Here is a 22,255-nt window from a genome sequence, read left to right as displayed (position 1 = left end):
GAAGGTCGAAAAATGATCGGGTGACGAAAGTCATAATCAGGATGAAGTTGGAAAGTAAAAGACAGGCCTGTAATGTATTTATGTACAAAATGAGGAAAGATAGGAAAATCGTACACACATGAGAGTTAATAAACTTACAAAACTTGGAGGGCTGTGAGCTTGTCAAATACACCAGGTTGAAGGCTCGAGAAGATATTGTGAGAGATATTACTGAGATGATGAAATGACAAAGACAGTGACACGTTACTCCATGATATAGATGCTCTCAACATTGACAACATTACCTGTACATCGACAAAGAAGTTGGTTTACAAGTTCATGATTTAGCTTGTTTAACTTTTCTTTACATTTGGAAAATGTTATATTTTGTTTGAATTGTGTTCAGTAATACAAGTTTTAGATAACTGAGCACAGAAAGTAAATGTACAACAACAACAACAACATGCATTTTAAAGGCCATTTTCCCTGCTAGAGCGGGGGTTAGCCTTGCAGTCCCCATGACAATCTTCTCCATTTTGCCCTATTTTCTGCATCTCTCCTTGTTAACCCCCTTGCCCGCATTTCTTCTTCCACCATCTTTAGCCAAGTCTTTCTCGGTCTTCCCCGTCTTCTACTTCCTTCTACATTCATTTCCATCACTCTTCTCAACCAGTCACTTTCATCCTTCCTCAACACATGACCAAACCATCTCAACCTGTTCCTCTTCACAGCATCAATCACAGGCTCTATTCCCATCATCTTTCGCAATTTTTTTTTTTTTTTTTTTTTTTTTTTTTTTGTATACAAGATCGAGGCTCGTAAAAGAGCGAACATTAATCACACAGAAAGACAAACAGACACACAAAACAAATAACATCGGGAGCGGTAGACAAGATGGGGAGAGAGGGGGAAGGACACAAACACAACATTTGAGAGCAGGGACCGAGAGACATGGAGACATCGAGAGAACTGTGGGAGGGAGAGGGCTTTGGGGAGGAGGCATGGGAAGGGGGGGGGGGGGGGGTGGGAGAGGTATAAAACATATGGACACTGCCAAGACTTCCAGGAAAGAAGTTGGAATTTCAAACAAGGTGGATCTGGGGTGAATTAGTGGGGGTAGAAAAGATCGAGGTTTTGGATGGGGGAAGATAAGAGATGGTGGTGAACAGCTGTTTTGAAGACCTGGAGGGAGGAGTGTGATTGAAGTGAGTGTGGGAGTTTGTTCCAGAGGCAGGAGAAAAGAGGAATTAAACAGTGAAGGTGAGCAGAGAGCCGAGATTTCGGCAGTTTAACCATCAGAGGGTGGCTGGGAGATCTTGTGCGACCTGTAGGAATATTTGGGGGACAGAGCACAGAGAGAGCTGGGGGAGCAAGGCCGGAGAGGAGTCGGTAGAAGACAGAAAGACCACCTACCTGCCTGCGGTGAGTGAGTGAAAGGCCCTCAGAGATAGCTTCATCGCGGGAGATTCCAATGATTCTGAAAGCTTTGGATTCAACAGCGTGAAGCCGAGCCAGGTGTGAGGCAGGAGCACCAGCCCATAGGGGAGAACAGTATTCCATTGAGCTGCGGATGAAAGCCTTGTATGTGGTGAGGAGTTCAGGTGTGCCTAAGAAGGACTTCGCACGACGGAGGATGCCCAGTCGGCGACTGGCTTTGGAGGCCAGCTTGGAAATGTGGTTTTCCCAAGAAAGATCATGGCAGATGGTGAGACCCAAAAGCTTGAGCGACAGAACTTCTTGGAGAGGATTGTTGAGAAAGTAGATGGGAGGGTTGTCCAGTCGATCTTTTCGGAGAGACATAGTAAGAGTGTGAGATTTGTCAGGATTGAAAGACATGTTCCACATGTTTGACCAGTCTGTGATTTTGTCCAGGTCTTCAGAGAGTGAGGAGGCTGCAGACTGCCGATCTGAGGGAAGAGGAATGGAGCGGCAGAGAGTGGAGTCATCAGCAAAGAGATACAGAGGATTTTCCAGAGAGTCGGAGAGATCATTGATAAAGACCAGAAAAAGCACAGGGCCCAGCACACTGCCTTGGGGAACTCCAGCCTGAACGGGAAGGGGAGATGAGAGAAATCCATTCAGGGCCACACGTTGACTACGACCAGAGAGGAAGTCCGCAAGCCATGCATGGAGATTTCCATGGATACCATAGGAGGAGAGTTTGGTGAGCAGAGCTGGGTGCCAGACCGTATCGAAGGCACGTGATATGTCAAGGGAGACAGCTCTGATTTCCTGTTTGGCATTGAGGACCTCCATCCATTGTTGAGACAGCAGAAGCAGCATGTCCAGAGTAGAGTGACCTGGTCTGAAACCAAATTGATGATCAGAGATCAAGCCATTGGAGAAGAGGAAAGATTTCATATCCGAAGCAATGATGGATTCCATGACTTTGCTGATAATTGGGAGCAGGCTGATTGGTCTGTAGTTGCAAGGATCTGTTTTTGCACCTTTTTTGTGTAAAGCGGTAATGTTTGCTGATTTCCAGGATGCTGGCAGATGACCTTGAGCAAAAGATAGGGTGAAAAGAACAGAGAGAGGGTGAGATAGAGCGGCAGAGCAGGATTTTAGGACCCGTGGGCTGATGCCATCTGGTCCAGTTGCAGAATCAGAGTCGAGGTTTGACAAAAACTCCTCCACCTTGTCAGGAGAGAAGGTCACAGAGTCCAGGAGCAGTTTGGTTCGACTGGGAAAGGTGGGAACAGAGAGAGATGGGTTTGGGACTAAGGATTTTGAGGCAAACACAGAGTTGAGGCATTCGGCTTTGTCACGTGCGATGTCAACTGTGTGGCCATTTGAGGTAAGGGAGGGGATGGAGGGGGAACAAACACCAGAAACGGATTTGACCAGACGCCACCAGGATTTGGAGGAAGGAGACAGGTTTGAGAGTTCATTCTTGAGTGAGGAGAGATAGTGCTTCCTGGCACTCCTGAGGGTAGACACACACTTGTTCCGAGCTTGGTGGAAGGAACTGAGATTTCCTTCAGTTGGATTAGCCTTCCAAGAGGCAAAGGCAAGTTGTTTCAGGGCAACTGCCTCACCACAAGATTCAGTGTACCATGGACGGGAGGAAGGGTAAGACAACTGAAGGCGAGATGGGATAAATCTGTGCATGAGAGAGATCAGTTTGCTTTGGAAGAATTCCCAGGAAGAATTGATGTCAGAGGCAGTGGAGATGGGAGACCAATCCAGACGATTGATGGCTGCTTGAAGACCGTCCCAGTCGGCCTGAGTGAAATGCCAGACTCGTCGACGCTGAGGAGGCTCTCTGAGAATGGCCAGAGAGATGTCCACTTTGACAAGCACATGATCAGAAGAACCGATTGGAGCAGAAGAAGAGCAGCAGACATTAGCAGGGAAGTTAGTCATAACCAAGTCTAGAAGAGAAGATACTCCATTGGCTGAGATCCGAGTCGGGAAATTGACAGATTGTGTCAATCCCAGTGAGTCAGAGAAGTCCTTTGCTGAGGTGCCATGACTGGTGAGAGAGGAACCCACACCCAATCAGGTGGCATGATGACAATTGAAGTCACCACATATGAGGAAGAGAGAGTTGGGATGAGTGGATAGAAGTTGGTCCATGTTGTCAGACAGTGAAATGTAGATGGAGTCATCACTGTTTGGGGGACGGTACAGAACACATATGAACAAAAGGTGGGAGCGGAGAGGAAGCCGTAGCCAGAGGTACTCCTGGGGGTGAGGAGGAGAGAGGGCAGTGCAAGGAGAGTGAGGAAGAGAGTTTTTGATAAAGATAGCCACCCCACCACCAGGCCGAGGCTCAGGTCTATCATACCGGAGGAGGGAGTAACCAGGAAGAGATATTAAGGAATCAGAGACATCTTGAAGGAGGAAAGTCTCTGTTAAGCAGATCAAGTCTGGATTGTCAGAAGCAACCTGTATGGAGAGATCAGTCAGGTTTGAGCGAAGGCCCCGGATGTTTGAGGTCCATACCGTTAATGAAGAGAGAGGGGGAGCATCGGGTACAGGACAGGGGAGGGGAGGAGTAGGGTAAGATGAAGGATGAGAGGGGGAGGTAGGGAGAGCAGTTGTTAGTGTGTCAGCGATTGCAGAAGAGTTCCAAGAAAGGGAAGGATGAGGAGGATGAAAGGTTTGAAGGTGAAGCGATGAGGCACAGAGAGGGGTTGTTTGAGGGGGGGCAGAGGAAAGAAGAAGGTTGGGGGGGGGTGGAGGTATGAGATAGAAGGGAGACGAAGTGGGGAGGAGGCAGCTTTGAGGAGGAGGGGGGAGGAGGGAGAATTGGAGAGGAATGGTATGGTGGGAGATTTGAATGGGAGGGGTTGGGGGGGAGTTTTGAAGGGGAGGAGTGAGGGGGGAGCTTAGGAGGGGAATGGCAAGGGGGGAGTTCAGGAGTGGAAGGGCAAGGGGGGAGTTCAGGAGTGGAGGGGTAGGGGGGGAGTTTAAGAGTGGCGGGGCAAGGGGGGAGTTTAGGAGTGTAGGTGCAATGGGAGGGATTTGGATGGGAGGGGCAAGAGGGGAGTTTAGAAAGTGGATGATTAATGAAAAAAAAACACCTTTAGAGGCCATTTTTCCCCGCAAAGCAGGGGTTGGCCTTTTTCGGGAACCGTGGTTGTTGTTGTTTTTCGGTCCCCTTTTTGAAGCAATGTTTTACGGCCGGATGCCCTTCCTGACGCCAACCCTTTTTGCTGCCTTTAACGACAAACAGGGAATTACCAGTGAACTGGTACTCAATTAGCCGACCTCGGAAGGATGACAGGCTGAGTCAACCCCCCTGGCGTTAATTCAGCAATCGACCGGGATTCGAACCCAGGATCCTTGGATCCTAAGCCGGCACCCTAGCCGCTAGCCCAACACCAGGGCACCCAACAGGGCCGCTACCCAAATGATTAATGAAAGACGAACATTGAAAACAAATTGGGTTTGTTGTGATTTTCAAGTTAGCAATCCGGTTCAGAATGATGGAGGAGGGATGGAATGAATGTGAATTTAGACCATGTAGTGAGGGAGACGTATAAGATATTGACTTTCTTTTTTTTGAGGTGGAATGAGTTGGAGAGGAAATTGAGAAAAGCCTTTTAAATAGGAAGAAAAACAGCGTGTTGTAAAATACCACTGAGTAAAACACTGAAGGGGAAAGGTTATACATATTTAAATAATATTTAAACAGAACCGTGAACAATCTTATGTGCACAAAAATACCAACGGGGGGAGAGCCGAGAGGGACCACCACGAGTCACGTGAAGGGCAAACGGTGGATGGCAAGGAGTTAATGGGGGCGGGGCGAACAGCACACCTGGACAGAAAATACAGGATGAGTCAACAGTACACGTGGAGAAAGGAAAATAAATGTTTTTGGTTTTTTTTTTGTTTGTTTGGTTTTTGGGGGTGGGGGGGGGGGGGAGGTGGGGATTTAGAACGTTAGACAGAGTATTATGTTCGGGGTAGAAGGGAAAAAAAACTAAGAGCCAAGCAAAACACGATTAAGATAACAAACACCGACGGGGGTACAACTACAAGGCCGCACACGAGGAGCAGAACACGATTAAATAATTACAAGTTACAGGAAATTCAAACCAAAAGTAACTATAATCAAAACAATAACGCATGGACGATAAAATAACGAGTTGAAATTTGACAATCTATCTGGGGAAATGGGGGAGAAACACGTGGTCGAAGAACGAACGACCGAACGAATAAGAATGAATAAACGAATGAGAACAGAGAAGGATATGTTTTTTTTTTGGATTTTTTTGAGTTGTGATTTAATTCATCATTTGTCTTCCTCTCTCTCAACGATACTCCGCACATCCGTCGAACCATTCGCATTTCCACCCTTTCCAACCTTCGTTGCTGCTCTACGTTCATTACCCATGTCTCGCTCCCATAAATCATAACACTTCTCACACATGCAGCATACACCTTTCCCTTCAGCTTCAACGACACTCCCCTCATCATCAGCACGCCACTCAATTCCCGAAACTTCTTCCATGCACATCTCACTCGAGCAACCGTTGCCGAGTCTGATCCACCTTCTCCATTCAGCATGTCTCCGAGGTAGCAAAATGTTTTCACACCTTCCAGCTTCACGCCGTCTCCAAGATCCAACTCAACATTTCCTCCATCTGCAGCTCCCTCTGTGCACACCTTACATTTGAATGTAGCTGCCACACTGGTTAATGACCCTCTCAGACCACTACATTTTTGATGAACCCACTCAGCGCACATTGTACACTGAATGGAGTTCACTCCGCCACCCTTCCTACACACAGCACAGGGCCACTTCCCAGTTCTTTCCACCTCACCACATGCTTTACCACTTGCCATCACCTTCGTCTTTCCGATATTCACCTTCAGACCTTTTGTCTCCATACATTCCTTCCACGTGTTCATCTTTTCCTTCAGTCCATCCATACTTTCCGCAATCAACACCAGATCATCTGCATACAACAACTCCCACGGTAAACCCTCCTTTACGTTCTGAGCCAGCACCTCCATCACAGCTACAAATAGTAGTGGACTTAGTACCGACCCCTGATGCACTCCCACCTTCACCTCAAACTCACCACTGTTCCCGTCCTTCGTCCTTACAGCTGTGCACGCTCTTTTGTACATTGCCATCACTACTCTGATCAACCATTCCTCCACTCCTAACTTCCTCAATGCCCATGTCAATACTTTGCGTGGAACCCGATCGAATGCTTTCTCCAGATCAACAAACCCAAGAAACAACTTCTTCCTCTTCTCCATGTACTTCTCCTGCAACTGCCTCACAATGAAAAGCGCGTCTGTCGTTCCTCTTCCTGGCATAAATCCAAACTGCATTTCGTCGATCTTCACTTTCTTCCTTATCCTCCTCTCCAACACCCTTTCTAATACCTTCATTTAATTGTAAATTTTTGTTGTAAATTTGTTGTAAATTTGAAAATAATTGTAAATTACTTTTCAATAAGTAAATGTACAACGTAGCATTTAATTGTGATGAGTTTACAAGATGCTGCCCCATGTGAATTAAAAACGACCAAACTTACTGTGACAAGTTTCACAATTTGATGATAACACATACAACTAGAACAGCACTCGATAGAACGCATACCTCTGCCAGGCTGAACGAACAATTTATGTTTTGTATCCCAATGATGGGCCAAATCTGGATTCGGACCTGAACCAAAATCTAATCGGCTTGTTCTTATCACCTAACCAACTCGCCCACCAAGTTTAGTCAAACACGTCCATAACTTTTTTTAAATATCATGTTATAATATATCGCTTTTCGCCCGATCTCTCAATGATGAAGAATCACTTAAAAATTAAATAAGTCTCGTATCTGAATCCATATTCAGATCTTCACCAAAATCGAATCGATTCGTCCTTGTCACACACACAACCTGTCCACCAAGTTTCGTCCAAATCCGTCAACAACTTTTTGAGATATCCTGCTACGTATCGTTTTTGGCCCAATCTCCCAATGGTGACGAATCACTTTAAAAATTCTACTATCCGGATCCGGATCTTCACCAAAATTGAATCAATTTGTCCTCGTCACATACACAACCTCGCTGCCAAATTTCGTCCGAATCCGTCCACAACGTTTTGAGATATCTTGTTCACAAACAAACAGACAGGGGAGAAAACATAACCTCCATCCACATTCGGTGGCAGAGGTAACAACACATGTTTTTAGCAGTAGTTAATCTTGGAGCCAGAATGTGCAGCAATCTGATCACCGACATTTGTTTAATCTGCAGATGATTCTAGTATGCTGGCATGCAGCGGAATCTGGTCCGAAGCAAAGAATTGAATCACTATTTTCCTGCGACAGGATTACAACGATCAATTGTTTTTTGGTAAAAGTTTTAATGATTTTTTAAAAAGTAGAAAAAAACGTACATACGTTCATTTGATTATTTTTCCCAACAAAACATATAATCGCTTCTGTTCCTTTTTTGAAAGTCATCAAAAACAGCCGGTGGTCGGGAGCAGGCATACGTAAACCACCAGCTGTCGGTTTCATGGATGATGACAAACGATGACGCTACAACGTGTGTATCAACAGAGAATTCTGCTTTTGCAAAAAGGCTTAGACATTTTTAGCAAAAAGGCTTTCACAATTTCAGTTACAAATGGAAGAGGTATTAATTGAACATGGCAGTTTTGATGGCAGCATAATTATCTTGATGCGAAATGCTTCATCAAATGTGGCGTCTAGAGGAGCTTGGTGAACGGATAAAGATGGGCCTGTGACGGAGAGGCCTGAGAGAGACTCACAGCTTCTGTAGAGCTGGCAGCCCCAAAAAGGTGTTTCGGGTCAAACAGCCAATCAGATTACTCGATAAATCCCTGTGGATCAGGTGGGAAAGGTATAAAAAGGAGAGAGAGGAGAGAGAGATGAGATCGTCATCATCATCATCATCATCAATAATCACGTTTTCAAATGCAACGCTATAAATGCCTCGACTTGCGTTATGGGGTACAAACACCACGAAGAGGCGTACCCGATAGTCGCCTTCTAGTAAAGTTGAGTGGCCTGGCGATTAGGTGGGTAAAGCCTTGTTTAATTCCCTTCACAGTTAGAGGTTTCATTCCCATGGGTGCCCAGTAGAAATTTCCACACGATGAGATGGAGTGTCCAGGATTATTTCTTAGCCCTCGAGACGTTGTGAATGCCCCAAAGGTCTGTCAAGACCTTGGGCCTGCAACACCACTACCATCTAATAAAGTTGCTTTAAAAACTAGAGTTTGTGGAACACCTTACACATCTTGAGAAAAAGGACATGGGAATGGTCTGTTAAACGGGTGCTTTGCGTTTTTGCACAAAACAAACAGCACTAGGTGCCGCTTTGTTTGTCTCAGTGCTGAATCTGAGTGATCTCACAGGTACTCTGCCCTCAAGAAATGACAGTGTAAATATTTTTTTCTGGGGGGTTTCTGAAAGTGGCAATGAGGTGATTTATGTCTGCAGTGTTCAAGTATACACAAAGAATTAAGTTAAGCACCCCCCCCGTTTTTTTACAACCTCGCACATTACAAGTTTGTTGTCGTCAAAACAGTGTAATATACCCATGATATTGCTATATTTTCTGGAGAAGTGATATTATGGTCACATAAAAACATAACAATCATGCCGTTTTCAATATTTTATACTGAATAATTTAAGGTGAAATTATTTGGGAATTTTAGGCATATTTTCACCTCAATTTAAGTATGGAGCTATAGGTCCATCACGGACAGTGTGGATGACGTTTATGTTTTCTAACGTACAGTCATTGTTCTGAGAAGACCTCTAGCGATCTTTGCGTCAATAACGTGTGTAGGACCCACGTGATCGGATCACTACTCAACCCAACTCAACCCTACGAGTGCACTCATCTGCATTACATCAATGGATAATTGCTAATGTCATACCAATCATTATTTGATCTCACATACCTTAGAATATATGCCAATGTATACATATACACAAAGAATATATATTAGGGGGTGCTTACCTTAATTCGTTGTGTAGGGGTGCTTAACTTAATTCTTTGTGTATATATAATTCAATTGAAATAATAGAACGGCACTCAGAAGAGAGCATACCTCCACCTGGTTGGCCATATCACTCAAAGGTGAAGAATCACTTTAAAAATTATACAAGCTGGATCCGGATATTCACCAAAATTGAATCGATTCTTCGTTGTCGGACACACAACCTGTCCACCAAGTTTCATCTAAATTAGTCCATAACTTTTTGAGAGATCCTGCTATGTAATGTTTTTGGCCATTTCACTCAATGGTGAAGAATCACTTTAAAAATTATACTCGCTGGATCCGGATCTTCACCAAAATTGAATCGATTCTTCGTTGTCGGACACACAACCTGTCCACCAAGTTTCATCTAAATTAGTCCATAACTTTTTGAGATATCCTGCTATGTAATGTTCTTGGCCATTTAACTCAATGGTGAAGAATTACTTTAAAAATTATTCTAGCCGGATCCGGATCCAAATCTTCACCAAAATCGAATCGAATCGTCCTTGTCACACACACACACACACACAACCTGTCCACCAAGTTTTGTCCAAATCCATCCACAACTTTTTGAGATATCCTGCTATGTATAATTTTTGGCCCTATCTCCCAATGGTGAAGAATCACTTAAAAAATTATACGAGCCGGATCCGAATCCGGATCTTCACCAAAATCTAATCATTTCGTCCGTGTCACATACGCTACATCTCTACCCAATTTCGTCCTAATCCGTCCACATCTTTTTTGAGACATCTTGTTCGCAAACAGACAAACAGACAGGGGTGAAAACATAACATCCATCCACCTTTGGTGGCGGAGGTAATAATAACGATTTTAAGGTTGTAGAAAAATCTTTTCGGACGTTTACCGTCAGTGATGCAGCGTCTTTTACACCACATTATTTAACACGTTACGTTAGTTATTCATGCCTGTCATTTGTGTCTTTTATAACATCCTTAAAAACAGGAAGTTTCCTGTTTGGAATGATATTAAATTTGTTTGACTGCCAGACAGGGAAAGTAAAAATGTATCTTCCTCCCCTGTGCACATGCTCACTCAGGACGAGATTCCTTACAATTTGGCTAATTCAGAGGAAAAACACTGCTGAAATGCAGGTTCGTGTTCTCCAGTGTTCAAAATATAGAATTCAATTGGAATTACCTGGTGTTGGCTTAGCGGTTAGGGTGCCGGCTTGGGATCCTAGGATCCTGGGTTCGAATCCCGAACGATCGCTAAATTAACGCCAAGGGGGTTGACTCAGCCTGTCATCCTTCCGAGGTCGGCAAATTGAGTACCAGCTTGCTGGGATGAATGATCACGGTGTGTACCCCGATTTAGAATAGGTACACCGTATCCCTGCACATCGTAAGAGCATGACCAAGGGTTGGCGTCAGGAAGGGCATCCTGCCATAAAAACATTGCCTCAAACAGGGAACCATGATTGTCATGGGGCCCGCAAGGCTAACCCCTGCTCCAGCGGGGAAAATGGCCTTAAAACGATCATTCATTCAATTGGAATTACCTAGTTCCTCTGTCGGATCAGTCCTTTGGGACTGCCACTGGTAACATTACGTTACACTTACACTGTTTGGTTACATTACACTGGTAATTACATGTACACTGGTAATTACATTACAATGTTACACAGTTTGGTTACATTACACTGGTAATGCCACTGCCCAGTGCTTCCTGCCGCATGGTCAGGTTCTCGGCGACTAAACCGACACCCCTCACTTGCTTTGATAGTGAGGAGGGTGACTGACACCCTGCCAGGAGTAAAAACAACACCTGGCAAAGGGCAGATGAGCTCCCAAAGGGAGCCAACGGCCATCCAGTAAGGAGATGGTGTCTCCTAAAAAAACACCTATTTGGATTGGACCGGTTCAAGTCATACGAAAGACTTTAAATTTGGTACGTGCTGCTTCCTTGCTTGACGATCAGCATTTGAAAGGATAGAGCATGGACAATACCCTTCGGTTGGCATCCATGGAGAGTAGTAAATTCCTCTTGAGGAAATGCCCCGCTGAGTACGGCGAGAAAATCGGTGCAATTGTTGTGACGTCGCTGGTACCCAGAGTATCCCTGGAAGTGACAGTGACGGCACTGCCTCCAAGCTCAGTGGCTGTGTTAAGTGTTAAGTGTGTGTGTGGGTGTGTGTGTGTGAGCTCCATTATGGGTCTCAGACCATGCACAAAAATAATACACTGACGTCTGTACACGGACAGAGTGAATCAATTGCTTAACTTCACTTTTCGCTTTGTGTTCGTGGGTTATTAAAAGGTACTGCAGTAGTTAGGATACTCTAGTATCGAAGAAGCTGGAAGATGTGAGACTTGCAAAGAGAAAGGTGGAGTTGACGACGCAAGATACTCACAGAGTCCGGAGTTCATTTAGTCCCAGGAACGCTCCGGGCTCAATGGTGCTGATATCATTCAAATGCAAATCCCTGTACTCACACACCACACTTACTTTGAACATATCAGCTTAGAGTGAAACAGACAGCACACTCAAGTTTAATTTATAAAAGTCCTTCATCAACTGTCTGCAAAATATAAGAATAAGCTGTAAATTATGACAACGAGTACATTCAAACCATGGGATTTAACTGTAGGGTAATAATTACTATTTCTTAACTTGCTGAACCTGTTTATAGATTCTCAAGTTCCTGTTGCTGCCTAGCCGTGGTGTTTTACCTGAAAGCAGCACGCTACAAACCATTCATTCCCAATGTGGAATTTGCATTTAGCTGTTTAAGTTGACTCTGGTAGCACAGCTCTGGGGCTGTATAGTGTATATCTTCTTCTTCTTCATCTATATATCTATATATATTGTTGCGGATATGGGATTTGCATCCACCCATATCCGCTTGTAAATATTCCCCTATTTCCTCAATACTTCCCAACTATCCCCAATCCCCCATTCCCTAGTCCCATTTTCTGTAAACAACACTCTGTAGACCCGACCTCCCCCTATTTCCCCCATTAAATGTCGTGCCCAGGTTCACCGCATCTCATGTAAGACAACTATAGGACATCTTGCTAGTTATTCTTAATCTATGTCAGTTAAGGACTCGTTTCCATTAATTCTGACCCTTCGTTGCACCAGAATGTGATTGTATGGCACCGTTAGGAAGTTTAGGACCTCCCAATACCTCCCCGCAGCTCTTCCTCACGGTTCAGCAACAACAACAACAACAGCAACGGCGGCGGCGTGCACAGGGAGTGCGCGTCCTCACTCCGGCTTGGTTGGTAGGGCATGAGGCCTTCCCAACGAGCCGCCATCGAACATGTGCTCGACGGGGTTACCAAATAGGGGCTCCCTGTCAGCTCCTCGTCAAGGGCGGAGCCCGGTAACCCCCGCACCCAATGGAAGCGGCGGACCGGCCCCAGGGGGGCGGAGCCAACCAGCCGAGGGCGTGTCACTCCCCGCTGAGCATGCGCAGGAAGAGGGAGGTGACGTCAGATGCGCGCTGAGCTTGGAGCAAGCAAGACGTACCCTCCGAGCGCTGTGAGGCCTCCCTGCATCTCTTGGACCGTGCTTGATCCTGTCCCCGAGCCAAGGTGCACCTTGTGCTATCGAACTACCTGTCCTTCCCTGCCATCAATCCCTGTGTAAGTCAGCCTTGTTCCGTTTGTCTGTGGTCTGTCTGGGATAAGATAAGACTGTAATTAAGTGCCTATCTCTTCTGTGTCTTTACCTCACTACCTTGTAATCTACCCCTTTTCTCCACCACTGTAATTATATCCTCCTCCGGAGGTCTTGAGAACTGTACCCCTTGCGTCGTTTCATCTATCCCAGTCGTTGTGTCCTTTCCATCATTGATTTAGCATAGCGCGATTTGGTCAACGTCTGGGTGGAATCGGGGTCTAGTCGGGGAATAACTGTTAGGTCGCGGTAATACACCACCGCTCGGTCAAAATAACATCTAAACCGCGTCCGTAACAATATATACATTATATATCCAATAAAGTTTTTGTTTGTTTGTTTGTTTATTTGTCTGCATGCGCTAATCTCATGAACGGTGAAAGATAGGAGGAAACCTCTAATACAAAAAATGTTGGGACGGGCCCCAGCAAGGTTATAGGCTAGGTGGCGAGGCCGGTCGAGGCCGCCTCGGCCGGGCTGGGCCCATTTCGCAATTAAAAGCCGAGCTGAATTATAGTAGTCAATCTTCTACGGCCGTGAGTAAAAGCTGAATTGTAGTAGTAAATTCATTCAAAAAGAACCCGGGCAACGCCGGGTGCTTTCGGCTAGTATATATATATATAAAAGAACGTTTGTGTTTGTTTGTTTGTTTGTCTGCACGTGCTAATCTCCTGAGCGGTGAAAGATAGGAGGAAACCTCTGAAACAAAAAATGTTGGGACAGGTCCCGGGAAGGTTATAGGCTAGGTGGTGAGGCCGGTGGAGGCCGCCTCGGCCGGGCTGGGCCCATTTCGCAATAAATCTCCTTCTTCTTCTTTCAAAACTCTCTTGAAGTATCTGACTGATTGCAACACATGCTTTCAAAATTCTCTCTCACGGGGCCCGACAGAAGAAAGAACAAGGAATCGTTGAGCACTAACTGATACTGGGCTCGCGTCAGACCTATGTACAGAAGATTAAATTCATTCAAAAAGAACCCGGGCAACGCCGGGTGCATTCAGCTAGTTCAGTATAAAAAGCTAGGCCCAAGGCCTAATCCCAACCAGCAGGGCAACTTTTGCGTTTGCATTTCCAGTTGCAATGAGCCACGGTCGAAGAAAGTTCATGGGTTAGGACTTGGTTTTTGTGGTGAATATTGGGTGCTGGTGTGTATTTTATAGACATAGTCATGTTCCGTACTTTATAGACATATGCATGTTCTAATAGCACATACTTTTATAAAGGTACTCAGTTGAAGTAAGCACATTGTGTACAGACAGACAGACAGACAAACAGAAAAACGGACCAAAATGCAATACACTCTGGTGAATACAAACAGCATTTACTCACAGGAGAATGAGTCTGGAAAAGCGATGGAAGGAGTTGTTGGTCAGGTGAGAAATGTGGTTGCTGTAAAGTAACCTGTGCAATAGGGAGGGATTATTAAAATAATCATTCAATGAGAAAATAAACAGCTTTTCAGTTTGGAATATATACAGTACAATAGTACGATGATGATGATGACGATGATGATGATGACCACTCCTTTTTGCATCAGGATGATGTATAGAGCTGCCGAAACAGTTTCTAGGCTATTGGGCACAATCCTGGACGGGGCGCCACTCCGACGCAGGATCCTCGAATGTCTCATTCATCCCAGCAAGCTGGTACTCATTTTCCCGACCTCGGAAGGATGACTGGCTGAGTCAACCCATACAGTATTGCACTCTCTCATTTTTGACAATGGAGGCTCCGATGAACATCATTCATGACCATTCATATAATTGGTGCACCACGTATGACGAGACTACACCATAGATATACATATACAGTCGTTGCCAAAATATTGGCACTCTTGCACTTTTTTCAAATAAGTTTTCGAATAACAACTTTCTCTAAAATAAATTGAAATTGACAAAATTATTTGGTCTCCACAATTCTTTATTTCACTGTTAATATTACAGAACTTTTGTTTTTGATTCAGAACTTAATATATCCTTTTAAATCAGAAAATAAAAAGCAATGACATTGACAAAGTTAATGACACCCGAGACTTAATATTTGGTAGCACAGCCTTTAGACAAAATAACTGCAGTCAAGCACTTCCCATAGACATGAATGAGCTTTCTACACATCTCTACTGGTAGTTTGGCCCATTCTTCTTATGCAAACTGCTCCAGTTCTTCCAGATTTGAAGGGTGCCTTCTCCCAACTGCTGTTTTCAGATCTCGCCACAGGTGTTCAATGGGATTTAGATCTGGACTCATTGCTGGCCACTTCAGAACAGTCCAGCGTTTAGTCTTGAACCATTCCCTGGTGCTTTTTGAAGTGTGTTTGGGGTCATTGTCCTGCTGCAAGACCCATGACCTTCGACGGAGACCCAGCTTTCTGACACTGGGTTGAACATTGCGCTCCAAAATGCCTTGGTAAATCTCCTGATTTCATGATGCCATGCTCACAATCAAGGCACCCAGTGCCAGAGGCAGCACAGCAACCCCAAAACGTCACTGAACCTCCTCCATGCTTGCCTGTAGGGAAGGTGTTCTTTTCTTTGAAGGCTTCATTTTGTGTTCTGTAAACATAGAGATGATGTGCTTTTCAAAAAGCTCTAATTTGGTCTTGTCTGTCCACAGGACATTCTCCCAGATTGATTTTGGCTTGTTCATGTGTGTTTTGGAAAACTCCAGTCGGCTTTCTCAGCAGTTGCGTCCTCCTGGGTCTCCTACTATAGAACCCCTTTCATCGAGTTGGTGATGGATGATGCGAGTTGAAACTGTCATACCTTGTGTCTGAAGGTCAGCTTGAATCTGTTTGGCAGTTGATTGAGGTGCTTTCTCCACCATTCAAACAATCCTTCGCTGAAACATTTGATCAAGTTTTCTCTTTCTACCACGTCCTGGGAAGTTGGCTACAGTGCCATGGGCCTTAAACTTCCTGATAACATTGCGTATGGTGGACACAAGAATAACATCAAGGTCTCTGGAGATGGACTTGTAGCCTTGATGGCTACATGCTTGGCTTGGCTACATGTCCATGCTTGTCCATGCATGCTACACTTGTCCATGCTTGGCTACAATATTTTGTCTGACCTCCTCAGACAATTATCTGGTTTTCTTTCTTTTCTCCATGCTCATTGCGGTACACACAGTGACACAAAACAGCAGAATGACTCCTTTTCTCTATTCAAACTGGTTGATGAGTGATTTTTACATAGCAGGCACCTGCAACTCTCCACAGGTGAGTTCAATTCCAGAGTAAAGGAGAATCACCTGCTTGAAATCTAATTATTTCTGACAACTTCTAAAAGGTGCCAATAATATTGTCCGGGCCATTTTAGGATTTCTGTGTGGAATAAGCTAAGATTTAGTATTTTTTTCAGATTTTTTTGTTTTGTTCCACTACAAACCAAAGAAATACATATGTGGATACCAAAATATTTTTTTAATTTCAACAATCTTCTGCAAGAAATGGTGCATGTTTTGAAAAAAGTCCAAGGGTGCCAATATTTTTGGCCATGACATATATATATATATATATATATATATATATACAGTGGAACCTTGACTTACGAGTGCACCAACTTACGAGTTTTCCGAGATACGAGCCGTCGCTCGGGCGGTTTATTGCTTTGAGATGCGAGCCGAGATCTGAGTTACGAGCTTACGCCACCCGCCACCAGGTGGGTTCCGGTCACGTGGTTATCTTGCCGTGCAAGCATATCTGCCGTATATCGCTGCTGTTTTGTTTTCGCATGTTGGTTATTTTGGAGCTTACGCCAGCCGCCACCAGGTGGGTTCCGGTCACGTGGTTATCTTGCCGTGCAAGCATATCTGCCGTATATCGCTGCTGTTTTGTTTTCGCATGTTGGTTATTTTGGAGCTTACGCCAGCCGCCACCAGGTGGGTTCCGGTCACGTGGTTATCTTGCCGTGCAAGCATATCTGCCGTATATCGCTGCTGTTTTGTTTTCGCATGTTGGTTATTTTGGAGCTTACGCCAGCCGCCACCAGGTGGGTTCCGGTCACGTGGTTATCTTGCCGTGCAAGCATATCTGCCGTATATCGCTGCTGTTTTGTTTTCGCATGTTGGTTATTTTGGAAAATTTCTTAGTTTTAACCATGGGTCCTAAGTAAATGAGTGCCAAGGGCAGTACTGAGAAGAAGAAGAGGATGATGTGCTTGGATATAAAACACGCAATCGTCAAAAAACATGAGCGAGGTGTGCGTGTTGTCGACTTGGTGAGGCAGATGTGAAGGCAGCTGAAGATTTTATTATAACTTTTGCCGAACTGATAGAAGCCGAACGATACATCCCCCAGCAAATCTTCAACTGTGACGAGACAGGGCTCTTCTGGAAAAAGATGCCGAGGAGGACGTATATAACGGCAGAGGAGAAGAGCATGCCAGGCCACAACTTGTTCAGAGTGCCGGCGATAGCTCGCCTTCTCTTTGTGGAAGACACGGTGAGATCCTTAACATCCAACAACTAATGGGACGCAAACGGGGCGCCCAGTTTAGCGGTACACACATTGATGAATCACCCTGCCTGTGAAACACCGACATGACAGGTTATAGCTGGGTCGGGATTCAAACCCAGGCTGGACAGTTTAGAGTCAAGTGTGCGTACCTCCAGTCCAGGCCATCCTGCCAACTTGTATGCTGCATACAGGTGAAATATAAAGCGCGAGATATTTTTATATATACTGCATATTTAAAAAAAAATTGGTGTGGTTTTTGGCGGGCTGGAACGGATTAATAGCATTTCAATGCATTTTAATGGGGAAATTTGATTTGAGAAACGAGCAAATTGAGTTACGAGCTCGGTCACAGAACGAATTAAACTCGTAAGTCAAGGTTCCACTGTATATATATATATATATATATATATATATATATATATATATATATATATATATATATATATATATATATATATATATATATATATATATATATATATATATATATATATATATATATATATATATATAATAACTGAACCATTTATTAAAACTAGCAGAGTACCCACCCTACTGGCGACCTTGTTTGAAACAGGAAACAGGTTCTTCTGACAGATAACATCTATTTGGGTGGTGTATAGACAACATACAGCTGCCTCAATCGCTCCCGAAAATAAATAAAATAAATAACCTGGGTTACGTGCATGAAGCAAAAACATACCTAATGCTTATAATTCAAAACACCTCACTGCACTGTAAAACGTGGGGCCAGGAAGTCTGTACTGCAAAAGGTGTAGACTTGTAATACCCTTTCCCACCTGGAGGGGGCACGACACGATACAATACATATACAGAGAGAATTTGCGTCCTTGACTAGACGGATTTCTGAGAAATGTGAATTTTAAGTTGGATGTTAAGTTAATCTGAGAAATGTAAATGAAATGTTTAGCTTCTACATGCATTTTTGGGTAAAAGTTGGGAACGTCACTTTTTAACATAATTAGGGTATGCTGAATTCGATAAAACCTGTTCCCAAGCCGAATTTCGAGTTTTTAACCTTCGAATTAGCATAAACAAAATGGCCGCCAAATTGCCATTTATGGACAATTTCTTTGAACAAGCATTTATATATTGTTGCGGATTTGAGAATCCTGTTTGTAAATATCACCGTGTAAATGTAGTAATTCTTGTAAATACCTCCGTTTTGTGTGTAAAGGTCAAAGGTCGTCCCCTTAGTTAATCCTTTGCATGCACGTAGAAAATCATATACCCTTCTAAATAGTTATTTCTTATTCTATGTTAGTTTAAGGCTCTGTTTCCCACTAGTTGACTCTGCATTGCACCAAATGACATAAGATAGTTCCCTTTTCAAGTTTCCCCCAATCATCTCTTCGAAGTGCCAGTGCATTGGGCGGTTTTCTTCACCCCAAACTCCATTACGCACGCGGTCAGCTCGGAGAAGAAAGGCGTGTCTCCACCTCGTCATGAGAAGGAGGAGTGAGCCAGCCCCCGATCAACCAACCAAGGATGAGGGGTTTGGCCTGAGAGGGCGGAGAGAGAGCGTTCGAGGAGGTTCGCGAAAGTTCCATGGGCGTGGTTATATAACCCGTCGCGTGGAGCCCCCCACCGCAGTCCACCGGAGCCCAGTTGAGAGAGTTCAGTTGAGGAGAGAGTGAGTTCTGGAGAGGAAAGCGAATGAGAATCGGCACGCCCTGCTCGCGATACCAACCAGCACTCTGAAGAACAACCAGTGCAGGCACGCGAACCTCGATGTGCCGCGGTCTTCGGATCTCCCTGTCGCCCGTTCTGTGAACCAGAGTGCGAGTAGTCAGAGCTGTCACCTCCAGCCCTGCCGTTTGCACGAACCTGAACCTTCTCATCCCTCCACCCATTCCTGCCATTCCATCCTTTTGTGTACGTGTTTGTTTTGTGTGTCTTGTCCCTGGGGTATAAGTAAGCCTGAATAGATAAGCTAGTATTGCACTGTGTCTTCTCCTTCTGTCATTATTTTCGTTTCTTTCCTCCTCCTCGGTTTCTTTGGTTTTGTACAATAATAGTTAGTAATAAATTCCTGTTCTTCCTTACTCTGCATTATTTTCTTCACATCCGTTCGTCTTTGTGATTTCCCCATTGAATACCTGTGGCACGATTTGGCCAACGTTTAGGATCGGGTTTAGTATTGCTAATGGGTCGAGCCGCGGGCTGCTAATCCGCCCGGCAAAATAACATCTTGTCCGCGGTCTCGAACGAGGTTGCTCACCTGCCTCGTGGAGGGAGCTGGGCAGCTTCAGGAGCGGAGACGGCCAGTGAAAATAAAAGGGGGATTAACCCCCCTCTTGCTAAGGGGAAGAGCCGTACTCCATTTCCGCAACAATATCATGTATATACATGCAGCTCTTTTACTTTAACTTTACAACTTTTACCCCAAAATGCACCTAGAAGCTTGTACATGGCCTTTTTTCATAAATCCGTCTAGTCTATATTAGGCCAAGTTAAAAAAAAAAAATGTTTCTCGTCCCCGCCCGCTTCCTTTTTGGTCGCCGCCTACTTTTATTTACTATTTAATACTATTTTTTTTTTATATATACTTGTTTTAAAAAAAATCGTTTTGTGAAGAAACTCGGTCTAAAACTTGCCGTTTCCGGGCGTTTGCTGATCGTATATTGTGCATTGATGATCTGAACTATTATGGATCCCGCCCTCTAACGGAACTTCCTGGTTAATACATGCTAGGCTTAACGCAGACACTTTGTGCTAAAGACGGGTCAATTCTCGCAGCGGTTGTGCACTGGGCAAGTGCAATTTACATGTAAAAATCTTGCATTTCATACTTTTAATGGTACAAATTTGAGTAGGGAATATGACGATATTCGTGTGTGTGTGTAAGCATATGCTCGTATGTTAAAACATATATTTATTTGCTAATTTGGAAATGAAATTGCAGGCCTTTCGGTAACAATCAACACTGGCATGTGTCACATTACATTGGACAAACTATAGAGTCTTTAAGTCAGCCACAGTGGTCATTCAATTCATGGCAGCCATCTTGGAAAAAATAGCAAAAAAAATGAAAATAGTAAATAGTAAGGGCATCCCTCCTCCTTTTTTCAAAAAAGTCCGGACGAGAAACTTTTTTTTTTTTTTACTTGGCCTTATGGTTGGCGACATATTGAAAGACATTCAAACTGATATTGAAATTGGACACAATAAAATAGGAAATGGTTTTAATAAGACAATGTTTCATACAACCATTTATTCTAAAATTAAGTATACATGGCCATGAGGCACAAACATTCAGGAATGTCACACATGTTGTTTTGCCAAACTAAATCAAATTCATACAAGGGGTCTGATCATCACTCTGTTGCTGACAGGTACACATTGATGTGCACCTCAACTCTGAATAGCGATATTTGCAGCGTCGAGTCTTGCATTGCTTCTGGCATGCACAACAAATCATCTCGAGGCAACTTTCTGGGATTGGACTCAGTGACATCAGCATAGGCTCTAGACCTGAATCACCACGTTTCCATCCCATTTCCACAGGTGCAGGAAGGTCAGGTATGGCACAATGAGCAGTTATCCATACCATGGCTTGATAGTGTACTCGCATCAAATGGAAATGAAGAGCATCACTTGTCGGTGACATTGCTTCTGGTTTACCAGTCTTGGAGAACAATATATGGCGTGCTGAATCAACAGAGGTTGTTCTGTGCACATTATATATTCTGCAGACGAACGCTTCTGCAGATTTGATCGTCTCCTCTGTGAGTTCACCAATGCCCAAGTTCTCCAGCAGTTTATTCAAAACTCCAAAAAAAAAAAAAAAAAACCTCGAAATTATGCCTGGGAACCGGGTTAATCGAATTCAGCATACCCTAATTATGTCAAAAAGTGAGGCTCCCAAGTTTTCCCAAGTGAAAGGTTGATGATGGTGAAAATGATGATTGGAAAGCTCTTGGTGAACGTCATCTCGGGATATGCTCCACAGATCGGTCGGAGTGATGAAGAGAAGGACAAGTTATATTGTGCAATAGAGAAGCTGATGGAAAACGTGAAAGATGAGGAAGTTGTTGTCGTAGGAGGAGTCCTAAATGGACATGTGGGAAGGAGTCTGGACAGTTTTGAGGGAGTTAATGGGGGTTACGGATATGGTGTGAGGAATGGAGATGGTGAAAGGATTTTGGAGTTTGTTGATGGCACTGATTTGTTGATTTGTAATATTCAGTTCCAGAAAGCGGATAATAAGCTTGCTACATACACGTCAGGTGGGTCGACGACATCCGTTGACTACCTGATGGTGCGTAGGCGAGATAGGGGGCACCTCTGGGACACAAAGGTGATCCCGGGGAAGGAGGCTGTTTTACAGCACCACTTGGTTGTCTGTGACATAAGGGTGAAAGGTGCGAGAAGAGCTCGGCGGGTGAAGTACCAACCGAGAATCAAGGTGTGGAGGTTGAAAGAGGCGACAGTGAGGGAGGCATTAAAAGAGAGGCTGAGTAGGGTAGAGGATGATGTGGTTGAGCTTGAAAGTGGTTGGAAGTCAATGAAAGGTAGTCTGTTGGGAGCCGTTGGTGAGGTATGTGGATGGACTAAAGGACCACCGAGGCACTCGGAAACATGGTGGTGGGATGATGAAGTTGGAAAGAGGATTGACGAGAAGAGGAAGAAGTTCAAGGAGTGGCAGAAGGCGAAGGGTACGGGGGCAGAAG

General features: G+C 44.4%; 1 protein-coding gene across 4 annotated transcripts in view; it reads right to left on the bottom strand.

Moving 5' to 3' along the window:
- LOC137413119 (adhesion G protein-coupled receptor A2) overlaps positions 1–22,255 on the bottom strand; it is an 88,950-nt gene that overhangs the window by 62,512 nt on the left and 4,183 nt on the right. For 3 of the 4 annotated variants that reach the window (XM_068098512.2, XM_068098519.2, XM_078769892.1), the window contains exons 2-5: positions 14,436–14,507; positions 11,837–11,908; positions 8,221–8,292; positions 139–210 (exon numbers count right to left, since the gene is read on the bottom strand). In XM_068098512.2, coding sequence (XP_067954613.2) covers positions 139–210; positions 8,221–8,292; positions 11,837–11,908; positions 14,436–14,507 — 288 coding nt within the window. The remainder of the gene's footprint in view (positions 1–138; positions 211–8,220; positions 8,293–11,836; positions 11,909–14,435; positions 14,508–22,255) is intronic. The other variant, XM_078769891.1, reaches the window with a different exon arrangement.

This window comes from Myxine glutinosa, chromosome 1, assembly GCF_964187855.1.
Source record: "Myxine glutinosa chromosome 1, kmMyxGlut1.1, whole genome shotgun sequence".
NCBI classification, from domain to species: domain Eukaryota; kingdom Metazoa; phylum Chordata; class Myxini; order Myxiniformes; family Myxinidae; genus Myxine; species Myxine glutinosa.
This window is presented reverse-complemented; position numbering and strand designations above follow the sequence as displayed.